This window comes from Embiotoca jacksoni, unplaced genomic scaffold (genome assembly GCF_022577435.1).
Source record: "Embiotoca jacksoni isolate LCO1_2020_lvr unplaced genomic scaffold, fEmbJac1.0.p SCAF_1, whole genome shotgun sequence".
In the NCBI taxonomy this organism is placed as follows: Eukaryota; Metazoa; Chordata; class Actinopteri; family Embiotocidae; genus Embiotoca; species Embiotoca jacksoni.
In genome coordinates this window covers 9,945,210-9,966,608 of record NW_027185229.1, presented here as the reverse complement: position 1 = coordinate 9,966,608, position 21,399 = coordinate 9,945,210, and the positions used below count along the sequence as shown (strand labels likewise).

The 21,399-nt window shown below is 41.6% G+C and overlaps 2 protein-coding genes across 2 annotated transcripts; one reads left to right on the top strand and one right to left on the bottom strand.

Moving 5' to 3' along the window:
• Positions 1-40: 40 nt before the first annotated feature.
• Positions 41-9,282, top strand: mafbb (v-maf avian musculoaponeurotic fibrosarcoma oncogene homolog Bb). Its single transcript, XM_069158342.1, has 5 exons — positions 41-111; positions 1,479-1,550; positions 1,723-1,827; positions 3,009-3,086; positions 7,285-9,282. Exon 5 carries the CDS (start codon positions 7,566-7,568, stop codon positions 8,550-8,552), a length of 987 nt encoding a protein of 328 aa, XP_069014443.1. The 5' UTR covers positions 41-111; positions 1,479-1,550; positions 1,723-1,827; positions 3,009-3,086; positions 7,285-7,565; the 3' UTR covers positions 8,553-9,282.
• Positions 372-4,764, bottom strand: LOC138203511 (DEP domain-containing mTOR-interacting protein). Its single transcript, XM_069158473.1, has 9 exons — positions 4,622-4,764; positions 4,265-4,443; positions 4,039-4,162; positions 3,626-3,804; positions 3,207-3,419; positions 2,980-3,117; positions 2,788-2,858; positions 1,712-1,816; positions 372-1,595 (listed from the first exon to the last, which is right to left on the bottom strand). Exons 1-9 carry the CDS (start codon positions 4,702-4,704, stop codon positions 1,470-1,472), a joined length of 1,218 nt encoding a protein of 405 aa, XP_069014574.1. The 5' UTR covers positions 4,705-4,764; the 3' UTR covers positions 372-1,469.
• Positions 9,283-21,399: the final 12,117 nt, after the last annotated feature.

Here is a 21,399-nt window from a genome sequence, read left to right as displayed (position 1 = left end):
GGTGGTCAGGCCGGCTTGTTAGCTAACGCTATGTATCCCGATGATCATCTCCCTCGATCCAAAATGGCGACAACAAAAAGACGGAAGTCGTCGGAGGGAGCTTCGTACATCGTAGGTGGAGGTTGGGTGGAGGCTGGTGGAGGCTGGGTGGAGGCGGACTGACCCGAAGTTCGTGTTCATTTTAATGATGCTTGTTTGTAAATTGTGATGAGCGAACACGTGCTGTTGCTGAAATCAGGTTCATGGAAACACAGTTTGATCTATTCAGTTCAGTTCAAGAAAATAAAAAGGAAGAAAAATAAATACACTGCTCAAAAAAAAAATAAAGGGAACACTTAAACAACACATCCTAGATCTCAATGAATGAAATATTCCAGTTGAAAATCTTTATTCGTTACATAGTGGGATGTGTTGAGAACAAAATAACATAAGAATGATCAATGGAAATCAAAATCATTATCCCATGGAGGTCTGGATTCAGAATCATACTCAAAATAAAAGTGGGAAAATCAGATCACAGGCTGATCCAACTTCTGTGGAAATTCCTCAAGACAAGTCAAAATGAGGCTCAGTAGTGTGTGTGGCCTCCACGTGCCTGTATGCACTCCCTACAACGCCTGGGCATGCTCCTGATGAGACGACGGATGTTCTCCTGAGGGATCTCCTCCCAGACCTGGATCAAAGCATCAGTCCACTCCTGGACAGTCTGTGGTGCGACGTGGTGTCGGTGGACGGAACGAGACACGATGTCCCAGATGTGCTGGATTGGATTCAGGTCTGGGGAACGGGCAGGCCGGTCCATAGCATCGATGCCTTCATCATGCAGGAACTGCTGACACACTCCAGCCACATGAGGCCGAGCATTGTCATGCATCAGAAGGAACCCAGGGCCCACTGCACCAGCATATGGTCTTACAATGGATCCGAGGCTCTCATCCCGGTACCTAATGGCAGTCAGGGTACGGCCCCCTCCACGTCTCCTGGTATCTCCTCCGTGCTCTTGACACTGTGCTGACAGACACAGCAAACCTTCTTGCCACAGCGTGCATTGACGTGCCATCCTGGATGAGCTGCACTACCTGAGCAGCTTCTGTGGGTTGTAGACACCGCCTCATGCTACCTCTAGTGGTGAGGGCACTGGCAAAATGCAAAAGTGACCAAAAATCAGCCAGAAAAGATGAAGACAGAGAAATGGTCTGTGGTCACCACCTGCAGAATCATTCCTTTACAGGGGTTGTCTTGATAATTGCCTCATTTCCACCTGTTATCTGTTCCATTTGCACAACAGCAGGTGAAATTGATTCACAGTCAGTGTTGCTTCCTAACTGGACAGGTTGATTTCCCAGAAGTGTGATTGACTTGGAGTTACATTATGTTGTTTAAGTGTTCCCTTTATTTTTTTTTGAGCAGTGTATAACTCTTGCAGTTATTTTTAAAATAATAAGTAGACTTTAACAACACATTTGTTTTCATTCCAGTGGTTCCATAACTTCCAGTACAACAATGCGAGGTCCTGTCATCACCAGTCTGGTGACAGTCCTGTAGTCCAGGTAAAGAACACACTGTCCATTCACCTGGCACACAAACTGCTGCACCTAAAGAAGACCATGTAAAGTTCATAAGTTAGATTTGTCTGTTGGGGTGCCGTTTGTGCAGTTTATAAACAACAACCATATCGCAATTTTTTCAGTTTGTGTAACATGTATGTAACCTTAACTCCAGCAGCTGCTGCAGGGCTTCCAGGGTCAACTGCCTGCACATAACAGGGAGCCATGCCTCTGGTGACAAAGCCCCAACCAAGGTCATCCCCTATCACCTGGAATCACAGTGAGATGAATTATACTTTAAACTTGCTAAAATAGTACTTCTTTACAATAGCTTACAGTGAAAATAAATTTTCTATTGAAAATATATGGAGGTTCTTTCTAATATCATTTAGACTTTCTGTATACTTGAGTTTGGAGGGTAGGGGTGAGAATGGGGTTGCATTATGAGTATAAGTTGAAATGTTTTAAATAAAGTTGAAATACTATTTCAAGAATGAAGTCAAAATGTTGAGAATAAAGTCCACATTTCAAGATTAAAGTCAAACTTTTAAGGATATTGCACACGACTTTAGGCCGAACAGTTCCACCTGAATCTGTCTATTTCAGTTTGCAGCAAGATTGCGGCCACATATTCCAAGTTGGTGTGATTTCTCTTCTGGAACACATGGAAATTTTGCTTCCGATTTCTGATGCTTATTGCCTCACTGTGTTTACCCTTAAAGAGAAATAATAATAAAACGGTTTTACTAAAACCGATTCTAATTTCAACTTTATTCTCGACATCATGATTTTATTCTTTACATTTAAACCTAATTCTCAACATATTGACTTTATTCTCCAGATTTCGACTTTACTTTCGACATTTTGACTCAGTTCTCCACATTTTGACTTTATTGTTGAAATGATTTTGTTTTGGTTCTAATCTCAACATTTCAACTTTATCCTGCACACTGACTTTATTCTCAAGAATTTTACTGGATTCTCAATATTTTGACTTAATTCTCAACATTGTTCATTTAATTTTACATTTCGACTTGTTTTTGTCGTCTCCACTTTATTCTTGACATTTTTACTTCATTCGTGACATTTAGAATTTATTCTCAAAATGATATTCCAACTTTTTTTTGACATCTCAACTTCTCTTTTACCTTATTGTGGCCATAATACCACATCATATTTTAGGGACTATTGTTAGTTATATTAAATGAATTCTGTTAAATCTTGGATTATAATAACTCACCGTCAACACTTTCTTGATGAAGGGTGCACCAGGTGCCAATATCTCGCCACATGTAAAATTCCTTTTAAGGACTGTAAAACCATTGAAATGTTATGTTTATATACTTTCACAAGCAAGCCTCTATATAATGAACAATACAACTTGAATAGCAATTTGAAATATGTGTCAGTTGAATAATAATTGCACACGTGCCTGATTTGGGGTTGAATCTCACCACCGAGGTTGAAGACAGCTGAACAAGAGGTGGGAGTCCAGCCGAATGTAGCTGAAGGGAATTCAAGCTGCCTCGACGTCCACTGGTAAGCTGTCTCAGGTCTTTACTTGACCCCACTGTTAGATTAGTGGCAAAATTATTATCTAATAGTTAGCATTCACCACAAAGTGCATATTGCAGAAACAGCAGAGACGTTTTCTTTTACCAGACTGGAAAGCACTGTTGTGCTCCTGAGGTGTGCTTTTGCGTAGTATGAATGGACTGTCGGGATGGTTGTCCTCTTGTGTCGACACCATCAAACCCTCATCAGGGTCTTGCTCACTTTCGTTTAACAGTTCAGCTAGGCGCCGGCGTCGACGGAAATTGATGCAGAACTGATAAATTAAACCACCGTCGAAGAAATCATGCTTCTTTGCTCCTGGTGGTGGGAGGTGGGGAGAGACAGAAAGCATGTAACAACAGCGGAACTTTCTGGTTTTTTTTTTTTAAGGATGAGTGAAAAACTTTGCAAAGACTCGATGAGAGTGTTTGCCTTTGATTGCAAAAGTCCCAGATGGCCACGCACTGCTAGCAGCCACCGACAGCTGTACTGTACATCAAAGGGCAAACGAGGACTCCCCTCACCATGCTGAATGATGCCATGCTCCTGCAATGCACGGCACAGCTCAAGGCCATGACGCCGGCTCTCTGCCTCTCCGTTCTGAAGGAGCCAGTCAATCAGTTGACACCCGGGAAAGGAGCGCTGATAGGTAACACCATGCTCCTCTCTCAGCTGCAAAATGGAGTTCTTGTCCGCTATGAGACTGAAGAAACAGACACAAAATCACAGATTCAATTTCTCATACCAAATTACTGAAAGAAAAACATGGACCGAACATTTAAACATACAAAATAACCAATATACAGCACATCTGACAAGAGATTACTGTATTGCTGTGTCGGTAATTTGATCTCAAGCCTATTAATCAGATTCAAATATGATTGGCAGTGCACTTGAAGATCATAATCCTGTTCAAATAAACAAAAACAGCTCTTACTGTTCATACAGTCGTTGTCCTCGCATGAAGACTTTCACCTCTGTATTGAAGGGAAATGTGCCATCATCCTTGCGGAAACGGTAAAGCAGTTTGGCATCCTTGAATACTGGCCTTTTATCACAGACTGAAAAAAAAAAAAGCAGCATACAGTTAAGAAAACTCTTTTCATTTGTACACACTCATAAAATATCTCTCTCCAAGCCACAGCTCGGTGCTTCCTTCTTACCGTGGTGGACAATGTCGTGGTCCATGAGGTGCTGCATGAGACACACAGCTGTTGCTCGATCCGAAGCTTCCTTGTGGCTCACGAGCCAATCTATAAGCTCCTGTGCTAGAAAGCAGTTCGGATATGTACGCAGGTGGTAGCGTCGGTCCTTTATCAGTTTTCCATCGTGAAGTTTTAACCTTTAAGTGATGTTCAAGTCAGCAATTAAACCTTAAACTTGTCATGTCATATACCTGCCCTTAAATTTGATATTTTCTGCAGTCATTTATCACCCCACAAACACACACACACACACACACACACACACACACACACACACACACACACACACACACACACACATCTGTTTCCTCATACCTGAGTTGTTCTCCTGCAATCATAACTTCAGCCTTATGCTGTCTGGCCATGGCCTTTCTCCTAACGTTACTTGTTCGCTCCATGTTTGTTATCTCTGGACTAGAGGGTAAGTGACGCTCACTTTTAGTTGTGGCCCTTTGTGTTTACAAAATAGTTACTAAAACACACAAAGCCCCAATTGCCATGTGGGAGAGATGTTGTGTATACAGAGAGAGAGAGACATGGTGTGTATCAGGCAGGATGTTACAGAGAACATCCTAACTAAAGTGTAGAAATTCAAGTTTTTCTGTTTTGTTTTATTCAAGCTTGCATGAGATTTTCTATTGGCTGATTTGATCGTTCATACTATAGAATATTTTTCTCTTCTCCCATTATACAGAAGTTACATTTTCATTTAATTTGAGAGAAATAGATAACCTATATGTTGCCTTTGTGGTACTAATGGTCCTGACCAAGCCAGCCACTTGATGTTTTGATGTAGTATTTTCTGACGTTAAATTTAAAGAGTTGCCTTTTTGAGTGCAGTTTAGTGTTTCTGTTTTTAATATTACAAAATCTGCAACATTATAGATAAGATACAGGACTATATGGTCTTTTTATGGTTGCTATAATTTCCCTAGATGACATGCTGTCGTGTATCATCCTGTAAGAAATGGATGAACATGAATTCATTCACATTTTAAAGTTAATCGTGTGGTTGTCCTTTATAAGAGAACCAAAAAAACATTCTAGTGACAGTAATTGTCTTCTGTGGCATGTGATATGTAACAGATGACAACAAAGGTCATGCAAAGTAGTCCTACAGGGAGACGAAAGCGTCTCTACTTCCCTGAGTAGATCCTCACAGGCAGTCCTTCCTGTCTACTTTGGCAGACCTTGACCCAAAACTAAGTGTAAGCCTAAACTTCATCACCTATCAAGCAGCTATTTGATTGGTGGATATTGTAGAAGGTTTTTATCAAGTGTCACTTCTCGGATGCAGGTAAAGTGAAACCTAAAGTTTCCCAGAACTCTTGATGCTATGGTGATGACGCCGTGTAAATTCAAGTTTTGTTTGTGAGACTTTTTATAAATGCTGGTTGTGGCAAATTATAATGTGAGCGTTTGCTGGTGATGTGTACTCATGCTTTTAGCATCCTGTCATTAGCATAAGTTATACAATAGCGTCACTCTGCCCTGCTGGCACAAATCCTATAATGTGTCCCTGAGAAATCCTTGCTCAGTCACACTGTCTCCTCTCTTCCTCTCTTCCCAGCAAATAAAACTGACTGAAACAATGCCTGGCCATTCTCGGACAGCAATTTCTATTGGTTTTGGCTTGAGTCCTTTTACCTTGTCAGTGAAGCCTTCACTGTCTTTGGAGTAAGCTCCGCCTCAGAGGGTCACATCAGGGCAGCGACATTGCTTAACCCTTTAATATCCTGTGCAGTGACTTCATCTCTGGACACCGAGGTGTTTACAGTGTCACAGATGTTGCTGATCTATTGTCATAGAGCCGATGATGGTTGGATGCTAAACTAAAGCCTGCAGGGACTTCTCTGTTAAGAGATAGAAACCAGTCCCAGTTTATTCATTCCTGTTAACCGTGGTAAAATGAGCCTCCAGGGGCTGCCCTATGAATGCTTTGAGCCTTTATGCATGTGCACAACCCAGACTGTCAGAATAACCTAGAATTCATTGAATATTGACTCAGAATAATAAGTACTCCAAAAGAAAAACAAAATTCATCAAAAATAATAAAAGATGCACAATTGGGAGAAGATAGACAGACCACACCTGTACATTACATGCAGTTTTTTCTCATGTGTATTGTCTGATCTGACCTAACCCCGCTATGTTATGAATGAGAAATAACCTGTTGACAGACTCACAATTGTAAATCCATTTAAAGTATGAATCTCAGTTTACTGGCCACCATAGAAAAAACCCTGCTCCCCCTTGTGCTCTGCAAGCCTATGAGTGTTTGTCAAACGGTACTGTATTATTTTAGTGGGACTCCTGCAGTGTGGACTGTTGGCCACAAGATATCAGTATTTACCTGTGAACCAAACAAGGAACACAGAAACCACAGAAGTGTCAAAAGAATTGTCTTGCAGACTCCCTTTTTGTTGTAGGAAGTGAATTCAGGCAGCCATGACTTGTATATGACCACCAATTAGATTATTATGAATCAATAATCACCAACTCACGGCTGAAAGACAAAATTGAGTTCAAACAGCCTAAGAATATAATATGTTAATATAGATTTGAAGTAGGCATATGTAATCCCATGTGTTTGATAAATTTACTTGATAAAAAAAATAACCAGTAATGTCCAGCGAGGGGAGCATTTATGCGCATTCAAATGGACATTATACCCTATATGTATATATAAAGATATATATATATATGCATATTTCTAAAAGGTTCTATGGGATTAATAGGCCATTAATGTAAACTACAAGAAAATTAAACAAGAAATGCACATTGCAGGAGAGATATGTGCAGACATATACAGATTTTGGTCAAATCACGACCGCTCGTGGGGACAGACTCCGAGCAGCTTTTATGCAAATCATCCTCTTCTGCGTGCTTTCATTGGAGAGCAGCGTGGAGGTGTAGTCTGGAAGGCGTGACATCATGCCAATGCAGCTTTATGAAGAAAGTGCGCTTCTCCTGAACAGGCAGAGGTGCGTCCAGTCCTTTGGTACCAGCGGACTTCCAGTTTGTGGCTCCTGAAGCCAAACAAGCGGCGCGGCGCAGAATCACAACTCTCTACAGAGTTTTGAGAAGGTGGGAGCTGCTTTTGCAGAGAATTTTCTCACGAATGTTTTTTTTTTCTTTGTGAGCTGAAATCAAAGTTTGGACGTACTCCCATTTTTTTCAAGTGAGTGAAATTTCACTGACTGCATGAAATATCACTGGACATTTGGAGCTCTTTGAAGAGACCAGCTTGCCATTTAAAATGACCGCTGAGGCGCATTTACATTTGGGACTGCAGAAAACTCCCATGGATTTCGTCAGCGACTTTGACTTGATGAAGTTCGGCGTCAAGAAGGAGACGATGCAGGGGCTGGATCGCGCCTTCATCGGGCCGTGCAGCCAGCTTCAGAGACCAGACTCCGTCTCTTCAACTCCTGGCAGCACACCTGGCAACTCGGTGCCCTCATCACCAAATCTCAATCCAAACGAGCAGAGAAATAACCCCGGGAGCGACCAGTTCTGGATACCCAATAACGGGGTTTACCCCCAGCAAATGTACCCTCAAGCTTTTGGCCTGACACCCGAAGACGCAGTGGAGGCCCTCATCGGCGCCACAGCGCAGCAGGGACACCCATCTGCGCCCCACAGCCACCACCCGCCACCTTTCCAGGCTGACTACGAGGGGTACGGCCACCTGAACGAGCCTGTCCAGCATTACTCGGGCCTTCCGGGTCATCCCGACATGCAAGGTATTGCCAACAGCCACTGCCCTGACTCCTATCTCAAAGATGACATCGGGTGCCCGTCCCCACAGTCGCCGGAGTCCCAGCAGGTCATCGGTGCGCACCACCATCTCCAGCAGCAGCACAGCCGCCACGACAGGCGATCCAACGCCGATAACCACTTCTCAGACGACCAGCTGGTGTCTATGTCCGTCAGGGAGCTCAATCGACTTCTCCGAGGCCTAGGCAAGGACGAAGTGATGCGTCTGAAGCAGAAGCGCCGGACCCTGAAAAACAGAGGTTACGCACAGTCCTGCCGCTACAAGCGTGTTCAGCAGAAACACATTTTAGAGCACGAAAAGACGAGCCTGGTGTCACAGGTCGATCAGCTGAAACATGAACTCAACAGACTGATCCGGGAAAGGGATGCATACAAACTCAAATGCGAGAAACTGTCCGGTGCAAACTGTTACCACGAAACTGGCTCTACCAGTGACAACCCTTCCTCACCCGAGTACTTAATGTGAGTTTTCCTGCAGAACTGATTCTTTTCCATAGGGAGGCATTCATGTTGACAGCTGGCCTTGCTCTTTAACAAACAATCCCACGGATTCATCGAGTTTTAAATCATCATAAGGACATGACTCAAATAATTGTAATAGATACGACTATAAGCAACAAGTTATGAATGGAAAATTGCAATGAAGCATGCATGCAGGACATGTATGAGATGTTTTTATTTTATACAGGCATATCTGTATTTTGTCTGAAAGGAGATACTTGAAATCAGATGATATCTGCTTTTATCAATATACAACTTTGATCCTTCTGCTTCAGTTACAGATCTATCTTCTATTTGGTGATTTTCCTTCTCTTAGTTTTTGTTGCTCAAAATGTATTTTTTTGTGTTCATGCTTTTGTTTGAATAGGGAATGTGACAAATGATGCTAGAAATGATACTTCAATTATTTTTATGAAGGTAATTCTGCTGGACAGATGTGATCCTTATTTGCTTTTTGTTTTTTTAAATGATATACAATTATGCAAAAAAAAAGTTATTCAAATTGTTTTTCATCTATGTTTTTCATTTACTACGGATCAATAAAGCTATTGTGACTTTTTAAAATTGTGTCTCATCTGCTGACAAATCTTTTACCTATAAAAACTGTCCCTACAGGAAAACATTTACCTTAGATGCACAATTTTGTTGGTTATGTAATTTGTTGTAGTTATAGGAGCTGTAACATTTTTAATAATATTCACATTAAAAAAGGAAAAATGTTTGTAAATTCCTAAATGCATAAATCCAAAAAAATATTTGCATACGCTACATTCGACTAGGATATTGTAGTGTGTCCGTTAATGCATAGTGTACATAAATATGAAAGAAATTAATTGATTCATGCACAGTGTAGCTATAAAAACTACAAGGACAAAAACATTGTCTCACTATCATTACTCTCGTGAAGACCTAACAACATTTTTAAAATACTAACAACATTTTTAAAATACTGAAATTCAAAGCATGAATTTCAAGAGGTCCACAGTACTTTATATATCATCAAGTATTTAAAAAAACAGAGGAATAATCACAGTGTTATTTATTAGTTAGGTCAGTGGTGAATGAAAGGACTAGTGGCTTTCTCTCCTCCCTGACCTTTGCCCTTCATGGTGTGCTGCTTCCTGTGGGAGCCCAACATGTGAAAGCACGGGGGGGCTAACTGGCAGGGGCTGTGGGGCACAGATAAAATGGAGTGGAAATCAGGCTTCCCCTCTGCTCCCTTCCTCAGAAAAACAGATCACCTCTGCATTCATTAACAGAGGAAGAGAGAAACAACAACCACAGCACACTGCTCGGCGCTGCTTTGGCCGGCTCCGAAAGAATCTGTTCACTCGATATGTTTTTTTCTTTTTTTAAATGCTCAAGCAAATTTCTTGAACACAGATCATTCTCAGTTCAAGCCTACAAAAATATTTTGATGGCCGTAATAGTTCCAAGGCCAGTGTGATAAAGTGTGATAAGTGGTCACATTGTAAATTGAGTTTATAACCTCTGTGACGGTCTCTGCTCAGAAAATCATAGGGAGACTTTGTCACTGTTCTTTTAGCTGGGCAGGTGGCTCGGTTAACGGCACATCGCTTTAGCCTGGAAACCAGGTTCTCTTTTCATGTGTGACCCCTGACAGTTTTGACCTCGTTCTCTGTTTAGGGAAAGCAGCTCTAAAGTCACACCACAGGTGCAAAAGCATTTTCCTTCTGAAAACAGGCCTAATCCCTGAAGGTCAGCCCGTCAATGACGTAGATGACTGCGTTTGTGAACATCAAGGATGTAGCAGCAAATAACCAGATGGTCATGTCACTGAATATTGATCTTATTGGGAAGGGTTAAGTAATAAGTGCCCATCATATATGACATAAGATTACATTTAAAGGTGCAGTTTAACTTTACAACAGGGTTTCCTCTGTTTTAAATGTATTCATTAACCTAGTCAGATCACTACTGAAAATGAAATATATTTACCATCATTTTACTTATTTAAATGAAACTATTTGTTTATTAACTCTGTCACAAATCATTATTTTCAATGTCGTGACGTCAACTATAAATTACATAATCCCGTGAAATATAACAACGTTCAGTGCTAGCAGCACCTAAAATTATACTAAATGATATAACATTTAGACTGAATTATCTTGCATAAGTGAATATTTGCACGTGTAATACTCGAGAACATTTTTGTGCAAGGCTTGCATGTATATACTTACATGTAATTTACATTGCGTACTCTGGTTTACTTCAGTAGGTGTGGTTTTTCAAACAGAACATCTCTTTGTGTGTGGTTGTGTGTTTGCACACTTGCATACATCTTATGTGGATTTCTAAGCAACAGCAGAATAATACAGTAGAAGTGTTGGCGAGGAGAGCGGTTTGTGGTGCTGTGTGACAGTGTGCAGGGTGCCATTGTAGAAACGATTAGCCAGCTCTTTTTCCCTCGCATGTGATAGGCTGGTGGGCCTGATGTGGGAGCCTCGCACTTCCATCCCCCCCTCTTCCTCCTCCCCGCCACCAACACCCCACAGCCCACAGCGCCTGAGGCTGACTACTGAGTCAGCAGGAGGGAAAGGTGTCTGCACGGCTGTGGCATCAGAACAAGAGAGAAAGCAAAATAGCTGGAGAAGGATAAAGAGCGGTGAAAACGGTTTAGAAAAGACACGCTTGCATTTTTTTTTTTTTTAAACAGAAGGCACAATTGCACAGAAAAAAGAATGAGATGATGAAGCAGGTTATAGATGAATCACCATCATCTCTTATATTACTTCAAAATCTCATCTGCAGAGCGCTTTTTATTTTATAGCCACTAATAGGACATGATGTACACTCTGGTCACATACTTTAACATTGAATAATGTCTCAGAATGGCTGATGTTCAGTGAAAACACACAAACGTGTCCATCAGAGTCAGTTGAATGTGGTGCCAACCTCTTGACTGGGGATTGCCAAGGCCTGGCTGTGTCTCAGACAGCGGACACAGACAGAGGAATGCTGCAGATACTGACCATTGTGTGGGGAGAGGCAGAGGAATGCAGGCTGCCAGGCTACGTACACTAACACCAATGAACACAGCCAGAGGCCTGGAGCTATGAGGGGAAGGCCAGGCCAAAAGACCCCACAGTCAAACATCACTTACCACTTCCATTTGTGATATCATACCCATCTCCTCTTCACAGTGTTGATTTGGTCCAGCTCGACTGTCTAAACACTGAGTATCTTGTTGAAGAGCTCTTGACTGACTGTCACAAAAACTGTTAGAGATTAGATATGCAATGGGTGTTTTGGCTTATAAATAAGAATTTGTTGATCAGTTGAGTAAATATTCTGTTGTTTCACACAAACTCTGTTGATCAGTTTGGTGAATTCTATATTCCCAATGATGATTGTCACTTATCTTCTGTGGATAAATGTAAACTGACCAGACATTTAACCCCCAATAGCAAATCATTTCCAGCCCCAGCCAGTTCTTTCAATGTTGTTTTGCAATAGTAAAGAGTCATAGTGGTTGATCGTCTAAGAGAGTGGCTTCACGTGAAGTGCAGAGCAGAGATTGAGATGGAAGACAGGATGGACAAGGGGCTTCCTCTTTCACTTCCTATATGAGGGTCCAGTCAAGTGACTCTGTGTGAGAGTGTTAGGTTGTGTGTCGCAGGAAAACGCAGCTTCGATGTGCTGTGGTTTCCGCTCAGGATGTCCAGTCGTTTGTGCACACGGTTGTGACACTGTGAATCATGCTGCGATCACACACGCACACAGACTTCTCCATGCCCATGGCACTCATACACAGATGCGTACGCCAATACAGACTTTCATGTGCGTGTGCATTTTCTTGCTCTCTCCCACATATGCTTATATTTGTATGAAATCTTGTGATTGTGACAAATGGTTTTTGTTTTTTTGTTGTTTTTTTTTTGGGGGGGGGGGGGTCAGATATTCCTTTTCTCCACTGATTGCTTTGGCTCCTGCGTGAATTATGACAGCATTTTTCCCCATGTTGCCGCATCCTGAAAGATTCCACAGTAATTATGATTGTACTAGTAGTAATGACTTCAGTTATCACATGATCGGCTCTACAGGATCCAATGGAGTGGATTAATGTGTAGCCCTGGAACTACAATAAAGCTTGTCTTGCTATCTTATTGGCTATAATAAGGACTCTTGCTTCCTGAGTACGTTGTGTTCAGCTTGTTTGTGCATGAACTCCTGCGGATCTGATAGGAAGGCTGGCTGATAAAGTGCTTGTCACGTTTCGGTAGGCACCACTGAGAGAGGTGTGACAAAGTCCCATAACATTACAGACCCTGGACTTTGTTAACAGAGCAAAGGGTCATCCAGTGTATGTAATAATTATACAGGTTCCTCCCAGCGTGACAGAACCATTAAAAACAGCCACAGTCTGTTAACAAAGGTGGAAAACATAGAAAGTTCACTGGAATGCACAACAAGGGTACATGAACTGTGCAGCTGATGATGACGATCATCTTATATGTATTCCAATAATCTCAACACCTCAACATTCCTCTTGTCCATGGATTCACATTTACATTCTCTGTTTTTTGAGTGTGACAAGTTTCCAGAAGAGAAGAGAAGAGAAGAGAAGAGAAGAGAAGAGAAGAGAAGAGAAGAGAAGAGAAGAGAAGAGAAGAGAAGAGAAGAGAAGAGAAGAGAAGAGAAGAGAAGAGAAGAGAAGAGAAGAGAAGTCTTTCCTTTTCATTCCTTGCTAGGATTTCCTGTTCTGTTTTATGGGGGTCATGCAGCTGGCAGGCGCCCTCCTGTTTCTGTCCATAATGATGACAGGCGTCCATTAGTGCACAGTAGAAACACAAGCCTCTGAGGTTAAGTCAGGCTTCCCCCCCATACACACCCCTGACAGCCTCTTCCCTTTCCACAGCCCCCGGACTCCAGTACACAACATACCTATCTATAGGGAAGATAATTGTGGCTCTCAGTTGGTGTTGACAAAGCCTCGCTGATTAAGGGTCATCTCCTGCTCAGACACCAGCATGTGTGCCTTAGTGAGTTTAACACAACCTGGAAATCAGGTCGAGTCCCTGTGGACAATCATGTGTCTCTGGTCTATAACATACTTGCATCCGGGAAAAGTAGCGGGGGGACTCTGGGTTTTGGGAACAGCGCTACAGATGAGAAAATAAACTGTTTTGGGTGCTGTTAGGAAATGAAAAACAAGAAAGCACATTTTTAGTGGTTTTAAATCTGAGTGTACAGGGGCAGAGATCATTTAATGTTTTTGAGATAATGTTACTGTGCCACTGTGTGTTTAAATGAACAGTAGCCAAAAACGTGAACACAGCAACACACATCCAAGAAAATCTGTTATCTTGGTTATAGTAAGCTGAATTAATTTTCCTAACACAATGTAAGAACATATAAATTCACAAAAAAAACAGGCAAGTCGACAGGAGCAGGTGATGGGTTTCAAAATGGAAACTACAGCAGTCACTGCACATTTACCATTTAACATCCTTCTTTGTAAGTTTCTGCGGGTGTTGCTCACATGAGAATATGGCAGCGGTGTCATATTTTTTAGTGAAGTCTAACAGACCTCCTTGGAATTGGGTGTGTCACTCTCCCACTAATGTGTCATGTTAACATCTCCCTTGTGTCATAACTCTTCCTTCATGGTTCTCAGAAGCCCTATGCTGAACTTAAAGCTGTATTATTTTACCCTCCAGCTGATTTTAGCACCACTGTAACCTTCTCTGCCCCATATGCAGCTGGAGGATTTGGCAAGAGACCGTTTACACACCCATTCTTTGATTCTTGATTCTCTTTGTCATCATGTTCGATGTTTAGCCTCCGCTAAAATAAGTGAGGAACAACCAACTGTGTGCTGTGGTCAGACTGTCAGGGAGAGAAGCTTGTGATTGGCCAACACAGAGCTTATAAGGGATCTATTTAAGGGGATGCCGGCCTTTATCCTACAGTGAACCCATGTACTTGTTTGCTCTTTTTGTGGCCGAGATACAGGAAGTACTTTGTACTTAGTTCTTTAATGGCAGAAAAAAAGAAACTCTTAACTTCTCAAAAAAAAATTAAATGAAAGGTTACAAGTAACCAACAAAGATTTTTGAGGGTGTGATGAGAATTCCCACTGAATTTTAAGATGGAGTTTGCTTGTAAGACAAAGTCAAACAGTCGTTTGAGACTTCCAGCAGAAATAAAATTCTCGTGGCTTCTGGCAAGTAATGAGTTGAGACAAATGCAATGAACGTTGCTATGATTTGCTAAGTTAAAGCTCTATTTCCAGATTTCTGGGAAAAAACAACCCTGACACATTGCCAACTTTCTATTACTATATCAAACTTGTTAGTTGCCCATTTAAAGATCCTGCAGATATGGAACACTATTTAGCGTCAGTGCTCTTGTCACCCAGCATGTAAGCCAACATTCACTTTTGTTTCAAGCCTGTTTTCAGTCAGATAAATGGTTCATCATAAGTGCTCCACCATATATTTGCCAGCTAGGCACTTGTCTGGGCAGCTAGAGTGCAGTCGCAAATTAAAGTGTTTTATTTTTTTCTTTTAAAACAGCTGCTTTTGTAAGGACCTGATGCTGATGAGAGCAGCAGGATTAAATAAAAAAAAGAGTAACTTTTTAGGAAGAAAACTACAACAATGACCTGACAGATGCAAAAAGGGGAACTCCAGACTTGGATGATATTTCTCTGTTTATCCCTACTTCTGACTCTTTTATTTGTGGCCATTTGATCCTTTGTTGATTTAACAAGACCAAAAGCTCATAGTAAGACTAGTGGCTCTGTGAGGCTGTACTGCACGGCTAATGCACAGAAGGGCTTTAAGTTGGATACTTCAGCATGCTAACATGCTAAAAATGACAATGCTAACATTTTGCCATACCTTGCCAGCTAGAAAGGCTGTCCAAGGGATCTGTTAATCACATTTTTTTGGAGGCTTTGCTGGATTGCAGTATATTGTTTGTGGGGCAATCAAAAAGTTCTGAGTCTGTTCCTGTTGTTTGAAAACCCAGTGCAGCACCGTAACGTGAACGTGACAGAGGGAAGCTATGAAGTTAGTAAGTGTTACAAGTTAAGTTGCTTTAACAATATCAGCACCTGAATTATATATATTTTTTGTGACCACTTGCACATGCACATTTGCGATGTTACCATGAACCTGAAACTTAAGCAAAGAGCGCACATCAGATTTTTTTGAAACAATTTTGTGAAACAGGAAGAAGTCGCTATAGCTGTGTGTTTTGCATGTGTTTTAATGCGCTGTTAGCAGGCACAACATGTTGGAGAACAGAAGTGCCCTTGTGCCACAGTTCAGGTTGTTTGCACTGAATGTTTTCCATCAGATGCCTCAACTTCACAGTAAAATTCTATGTTGACAGTCCGACCTTGGGGGGCAAATTCATGATGCACAACCCCAACGAAAATCAATCTGGTTGCCTCTCTCAGTCTTGGACATTTACGTTTTGCCCCTCTTTAAATGTAATTTCCCAAATTTGACACAAAATTTGATGCACAGTCTTCTCTCATGTCCCTGGTAAAGTGCATGATCCACCCTCATATCTCTTTTTATTCATTATAATGCAATATATATGTTTGTTAATGGACCAGTGTTAAGGATTTAGTGGCATCAAGAGACAAGGTAGCAGATTGCAACCAATTGAACAACCCTTGCCCATGCCAAGCATGACAGAGAAGCTATGGTGGCTGCAAAATTCACAAAAACTGTAGATTTAAAAAAAAAAACACAGTCAAAGTGACAGAGAGGAGAAAGTGAATTGTGGAAAGGAACACATCGCCCACACGTGGCAGAGGAGTGGCATGCAGCACCACAGAATCCAACCTTTTAACAACAGGAGCTGGTAGTCCATGACTTGTAACCCAACAAAATCAGCTTGTGCTCCATGTTGAGAAACGTTTAACTGTCCAATTGTTGTGGGAACCCCCTGCCTCCCGTGCGTTTACTCTCTCATTTGGCACACAGAAGAAACTTCAGACAAAATCAGACAAATGAGAGAAAACAATAGCGTGGCAAACTATCTGACTGCAGACTGACAACACCAAAGCCCAGAAAAACAGATATCTTAAAATGGGTGTGTGCGTCTCTTGGCTGCACTAGTGCACAGCATTTGGAGTGAGTGTGTCAGCTTCAAGTCTCTTTTGTACAGGGAAGGTCAAAAGGTCACCATAAGACTGTGAGTGACAGCAGTAATGGTGAGTGGGGCTATATTTAAATCCCGAAGAGAGGAACAGCCTTGACTCGTGAGGACCCTGCGCATCCTTTTTCCGCATGAAAATTGAAACTGCTCTTTTCTGTTAAGTCGCCTTGAATAAAAGAGTCAGCATCCTTCTGACTTAATGATATACTATTTTAAGATGCTGATTGTGTCACCATTTGTTAAATTAGCCAATAGTTACCTTTGAAATAAAGGGCATGTCCTAAAGGGGAAACTAAATGTGACCACTTTGAGATAGAAGCAGAACGTATTCATTTTTAGATATGACTGATAAGTTACAAAGTAGGTTACATGTTATTGGAAAGAGTAAAGTACAACTGCCTGCTGAGAATAGATTGTATTGATCCATGTGATAAAGTGACCCCTTTCTTTAAAGATTCTTTTGTAATGTCCTGCTGAGGAGATCAGTGGCTTTGTTGTCTGGATGGATCTGAAAGGCTGACTGTGTTGATTTGTCAGTGGCAGCTGAGAGGTTTGGTAAAGACGGCTGCGGTTGAGAAGGAGTGGAAAGCATAAGCGTTGGGCTTTCCCACAGAACCAGGGGAGAAGACTTTGAAATAGGAGTCGCTTCTCTGAAGCTTTGTCAAACCCTGATCACCTGATAAATCTGTCAGAAGCTGAAGCCTCTCTATAGGAACCTCTTCGTCATAGTATGTGTTAGTAAAACAAATCTAATCCTTTAATCCTGATTTGGTGTTTCATCGGCAGAAGAAGAAACACTAGTGTTTGCTGCAAAGATCTCCAGTTGTTATCTCAAGGAGAGCTTCCCAAATCTGTTTCAAATGTCAAATAAGTGTTTGAGATTGATGAGAAAAGTGTGGCAGATAGATCGCATGTTATTCTTTCACTCCTTGTGTTTTCAGACCAGCTCACCCCCGGGGGCTACTTTGACATGCACGTGCGTAGCTATCTTTGCTGCTATCTTTTTACAGTATATCTGTGTCAGCAATGGGCTGAGGCAGGAGCATGAGAAATGGAGGCGAGCTTGGTCCTCAGTCCCACAGATAGGGGCTGTGCACTCAGCTGTAAACGGTTTCTGTGTGTGTGTGTGTGTGTGTGTGTGTGTGTGTGTGTGTGTGTGTGTGTGTGTGTGTGTGTGTGTGTGTGTGCGTGTGTGTGTGCGTAGTCAGTCTTTATTTCCATCTGTTTTCATCACCTCTGGAAAGGTGGCATGACGAGTCTTCCCACAGGAGTGACAAGAGTGGAGCGTTGCCATCCCGCACCCTTCTCCTATCCTCGCCTTACTTGATGACATGGGCCTTATCACTGCATCTGCAGGGCCAGTTAGTCTTTCCCCTTTGTTTAACAAATAAGGGATGCTACTGCACCCATTGTGAGCCACAGAACACTAAACTGGGAGCTTTCAGACCCACATGTGGCAAAGATCTTTTCCTCTGAGTCAAACTATTATTTCAGAACTCTAGCAGGTGCAGTTGATAGAAAGCAAATTCTGCTAATTGAATCCCCCCTTTGACAGCTTATGATGAACTCTGTTTGACTGCTAAATATGCAAATATTTTTCTTTGACTCCACTCTTCATGAAATCATCTTTCTGTTTGGCCTCTAGCTGTGTAGGGAAAGAAGTGACTTGTTAGATCCACAAGTCAGAAAACCATAACTTTTCTCTTGTAGTACAGTAAACCATAGTGCTCCATAATATTTAATGTAAATATAATGGAATATATTTCATTCAGTTTTACTTTAAGAAAGACCCTGAAATGATTTACAAAAGCACTGACAGCATCAAAGAGGTGATGCCTTCACTCCATAGTGAGCCACTATTACAAAGAGAGGTTGACCTTGCCTTTGGCCTCTTGGCTGTCTGACAAAGCAATCCCCATGCTGTAGTGCAGTACGACTGTCCTCTAAATGAAAGTAGCTGAGAGGCGAAGGGCAAAGAGGCCTATGGAATATCAATGTGCGATGCTCTCAATTAAGATTAAAGCTTCGAATGGAATCCTATGGAGCCGCTTCCCTAAGAAATGCTTGACATTTTACCCTTGCTGACTCTGGATAAAAAAGTGTCCTGCGCCACCAGTACCACCACCACCACCGCCGCCGCCGCCGCTAACTAGCTGCCCCTCCTCAGCCAGCCCTCGTTTCACTGAATTCATTCTGTAGATATTGACTTAGGCTACAGTCACACTTCTAAGAAATAAGTGAAATGGATCATCTTACTGCCAGTGGATGATAAGAATACTGAAATATGAAAAAGCGTCTGTATCAGCAAAATGACAAACCAGGGGGGGAAATATGAGGCAGTCATGATAAACCCTTAGAGACAAATTCCCTACAGCTAAGATGGAGAAATGAGGGAGAGGAAAGTGTAGCGCAGACAGAGGGAGGAAAAAGAAAATATACATCTCCAACATGCCCATTTTAAATGGCTGTTTAAAAGAGAGCCTCATTAATTTAAAATGTATCCTCTCAGTGCCAAAAACATGGGCAGACAAGATGGCTTTTAAACACATAAAAAACCTGCAGGAGTATTATCTGACCTGGAACAGATTTCTCATATGGGAACATCACTCATTTTCAGTATAATAGGTAAATTACATGCATATTTTCAACCACTAAACACTCCTCATTTACAGGAAAAGCCTATTACGAAGCTACAATTTTGAGCTTTGCTCCCTTTAATAAATAAAATGTTTGAGATTTACTTTGCAGTTTGTTAAGATTCAGCAGATGTCTTTTCTGAGCCAGCAGCTCCAGTTTGAATATAAAACGAGCCGGTATTTACTTGGGATGTGTTGCACATTTCCTGATGATTTACAGAACATGATGTCAGTTGTTTGCATCTGATTTTGTAAATTAATACAGATTATGACAATGTTGACAGTGTGTATCTGCCAGTGTTATCACATCTGAGCAATGCAATCATTTCTGGCTATGTTTTCCGTATGAAGACTGGACATTGATCATGAACACATACAATATCTGCTCATTTTAATGAAAATAATATCTAACTCCAGGTGTATGAGGGTGATCTCAAATTGTAATGCTGAAAATAAGAGAGCTGAGGCTGATGATGAACACAATGTATAAAATGAGATCAAAATGGAGCCTATCGTGTAAACTCCACCCTTGATAAACAGAATTCCACATCACGCTCCAACTCTGCAGTTAACTGAATCAATGCAATTCCACTTGTGCTGATCTTGCAGACTGAGGCCCTTCCCCCATTCTCCCTCTCTCTCTCTCTCTCGCTCTCTCTTACTCTCTCACACACACACACACACACACACTGACACACACACACACACACATCTGTCTCCCTCCCCACGCAGGTCTACCCATCGTAACACATTAGCAGTAGAAGCCATCACACAATCAAGACAAGGCAGTGTATGAGACGTCAGGCCAATTTGTTTCCTTCTTGGAGCTACATCACATTAGCAGGGTGGCTATACCCTTGAGCTAAATCCAAGTTCACACAGAGGGAGCGGGCTGCCGGACAGGAGGGCAGCGATGTCAGCACTTTTCAGACGGCTGCTGACATGTATCCAGCAGACTGACATGTATGAAAAAAAGCTTGATAGTTTAAAAACACGATCCTTTGGATGTTTCTCTTTTTTTGTACAACGGAGTTTCCTGAGGCCTGGATGGAAAATAAAATGCGTAGTCAGAAAATTTAACTAAAAAGTCAGAGGTCAGGACATCAAATGAAACTGTCAAGTAAAGGAAAGGAGACGATTCGGTCTCCACTCTCATCAGGATATCATGCCCCTCAACAAATCGGATATGACTTCGTCTGTGCCCTCGCTGGATCCGAAGACAAATGTGACTCCGAGAGGCCAGTCAATAGTTCAATTATCTGCTGTCTGTCTTGCTTAATTAAACATATAATTGACCATCCAAGGACTAATGATAGCCATCCCATTACCCATGAATCCAATGGATTTTGGCATAACCACCACTTGACCCCGGTGTGGATTGACTGGCCTTCGGTACAGGGTCAGAGTGTATCCACTGTTCACTGCTGTGACTCTACTCGCGCCACTGTGTTCCCCGTCGCACGTCTCAGGATGTGGCTCAGCTCTGCCAAAAACAGTTGGAGGGAAAAATGCAATTACTGCGAGATTATCATACTGCTTCCGTTTGACTTTTCTGACTGAATTCATGAATATATATGAATCCATCTTGCATCTCAATCTGAATCCACCCCTCCCGCCTCAGCTCCCTCCCAACATCTATGTTTGACTGGTGGCATTTTCTTTGTTTCTTCAAAGTGTCTTCTTACAGGAAGATTAAAGTGTTACCCTGAAAAATACAGACCACAATTCTAAAAAGTACGAAACATCAAAAATATTACAAAAAAAAAAAAAAGCCCCGTAAAAATCATGAAAATCATGAAATGATTTTTAAAGAGTGCAGCGTGAAGGACGTGTTTTTCCAAAATTTTGCTGTTGTCAGGTGAAAGCCTCCAAAATGTCAGAAGGAAAAAAAAAATGTTTTTAGCTTGATGACCAAGCATTTTCAAGTTTACCCCACTGAAATCTTTCCTTCTCTCTTTTTTTTTTTTTTTGTGAAACATTTGCATGTTAATACAATAGATTGACACATAATTACAGAAAAAAAAAAGTGAAAAC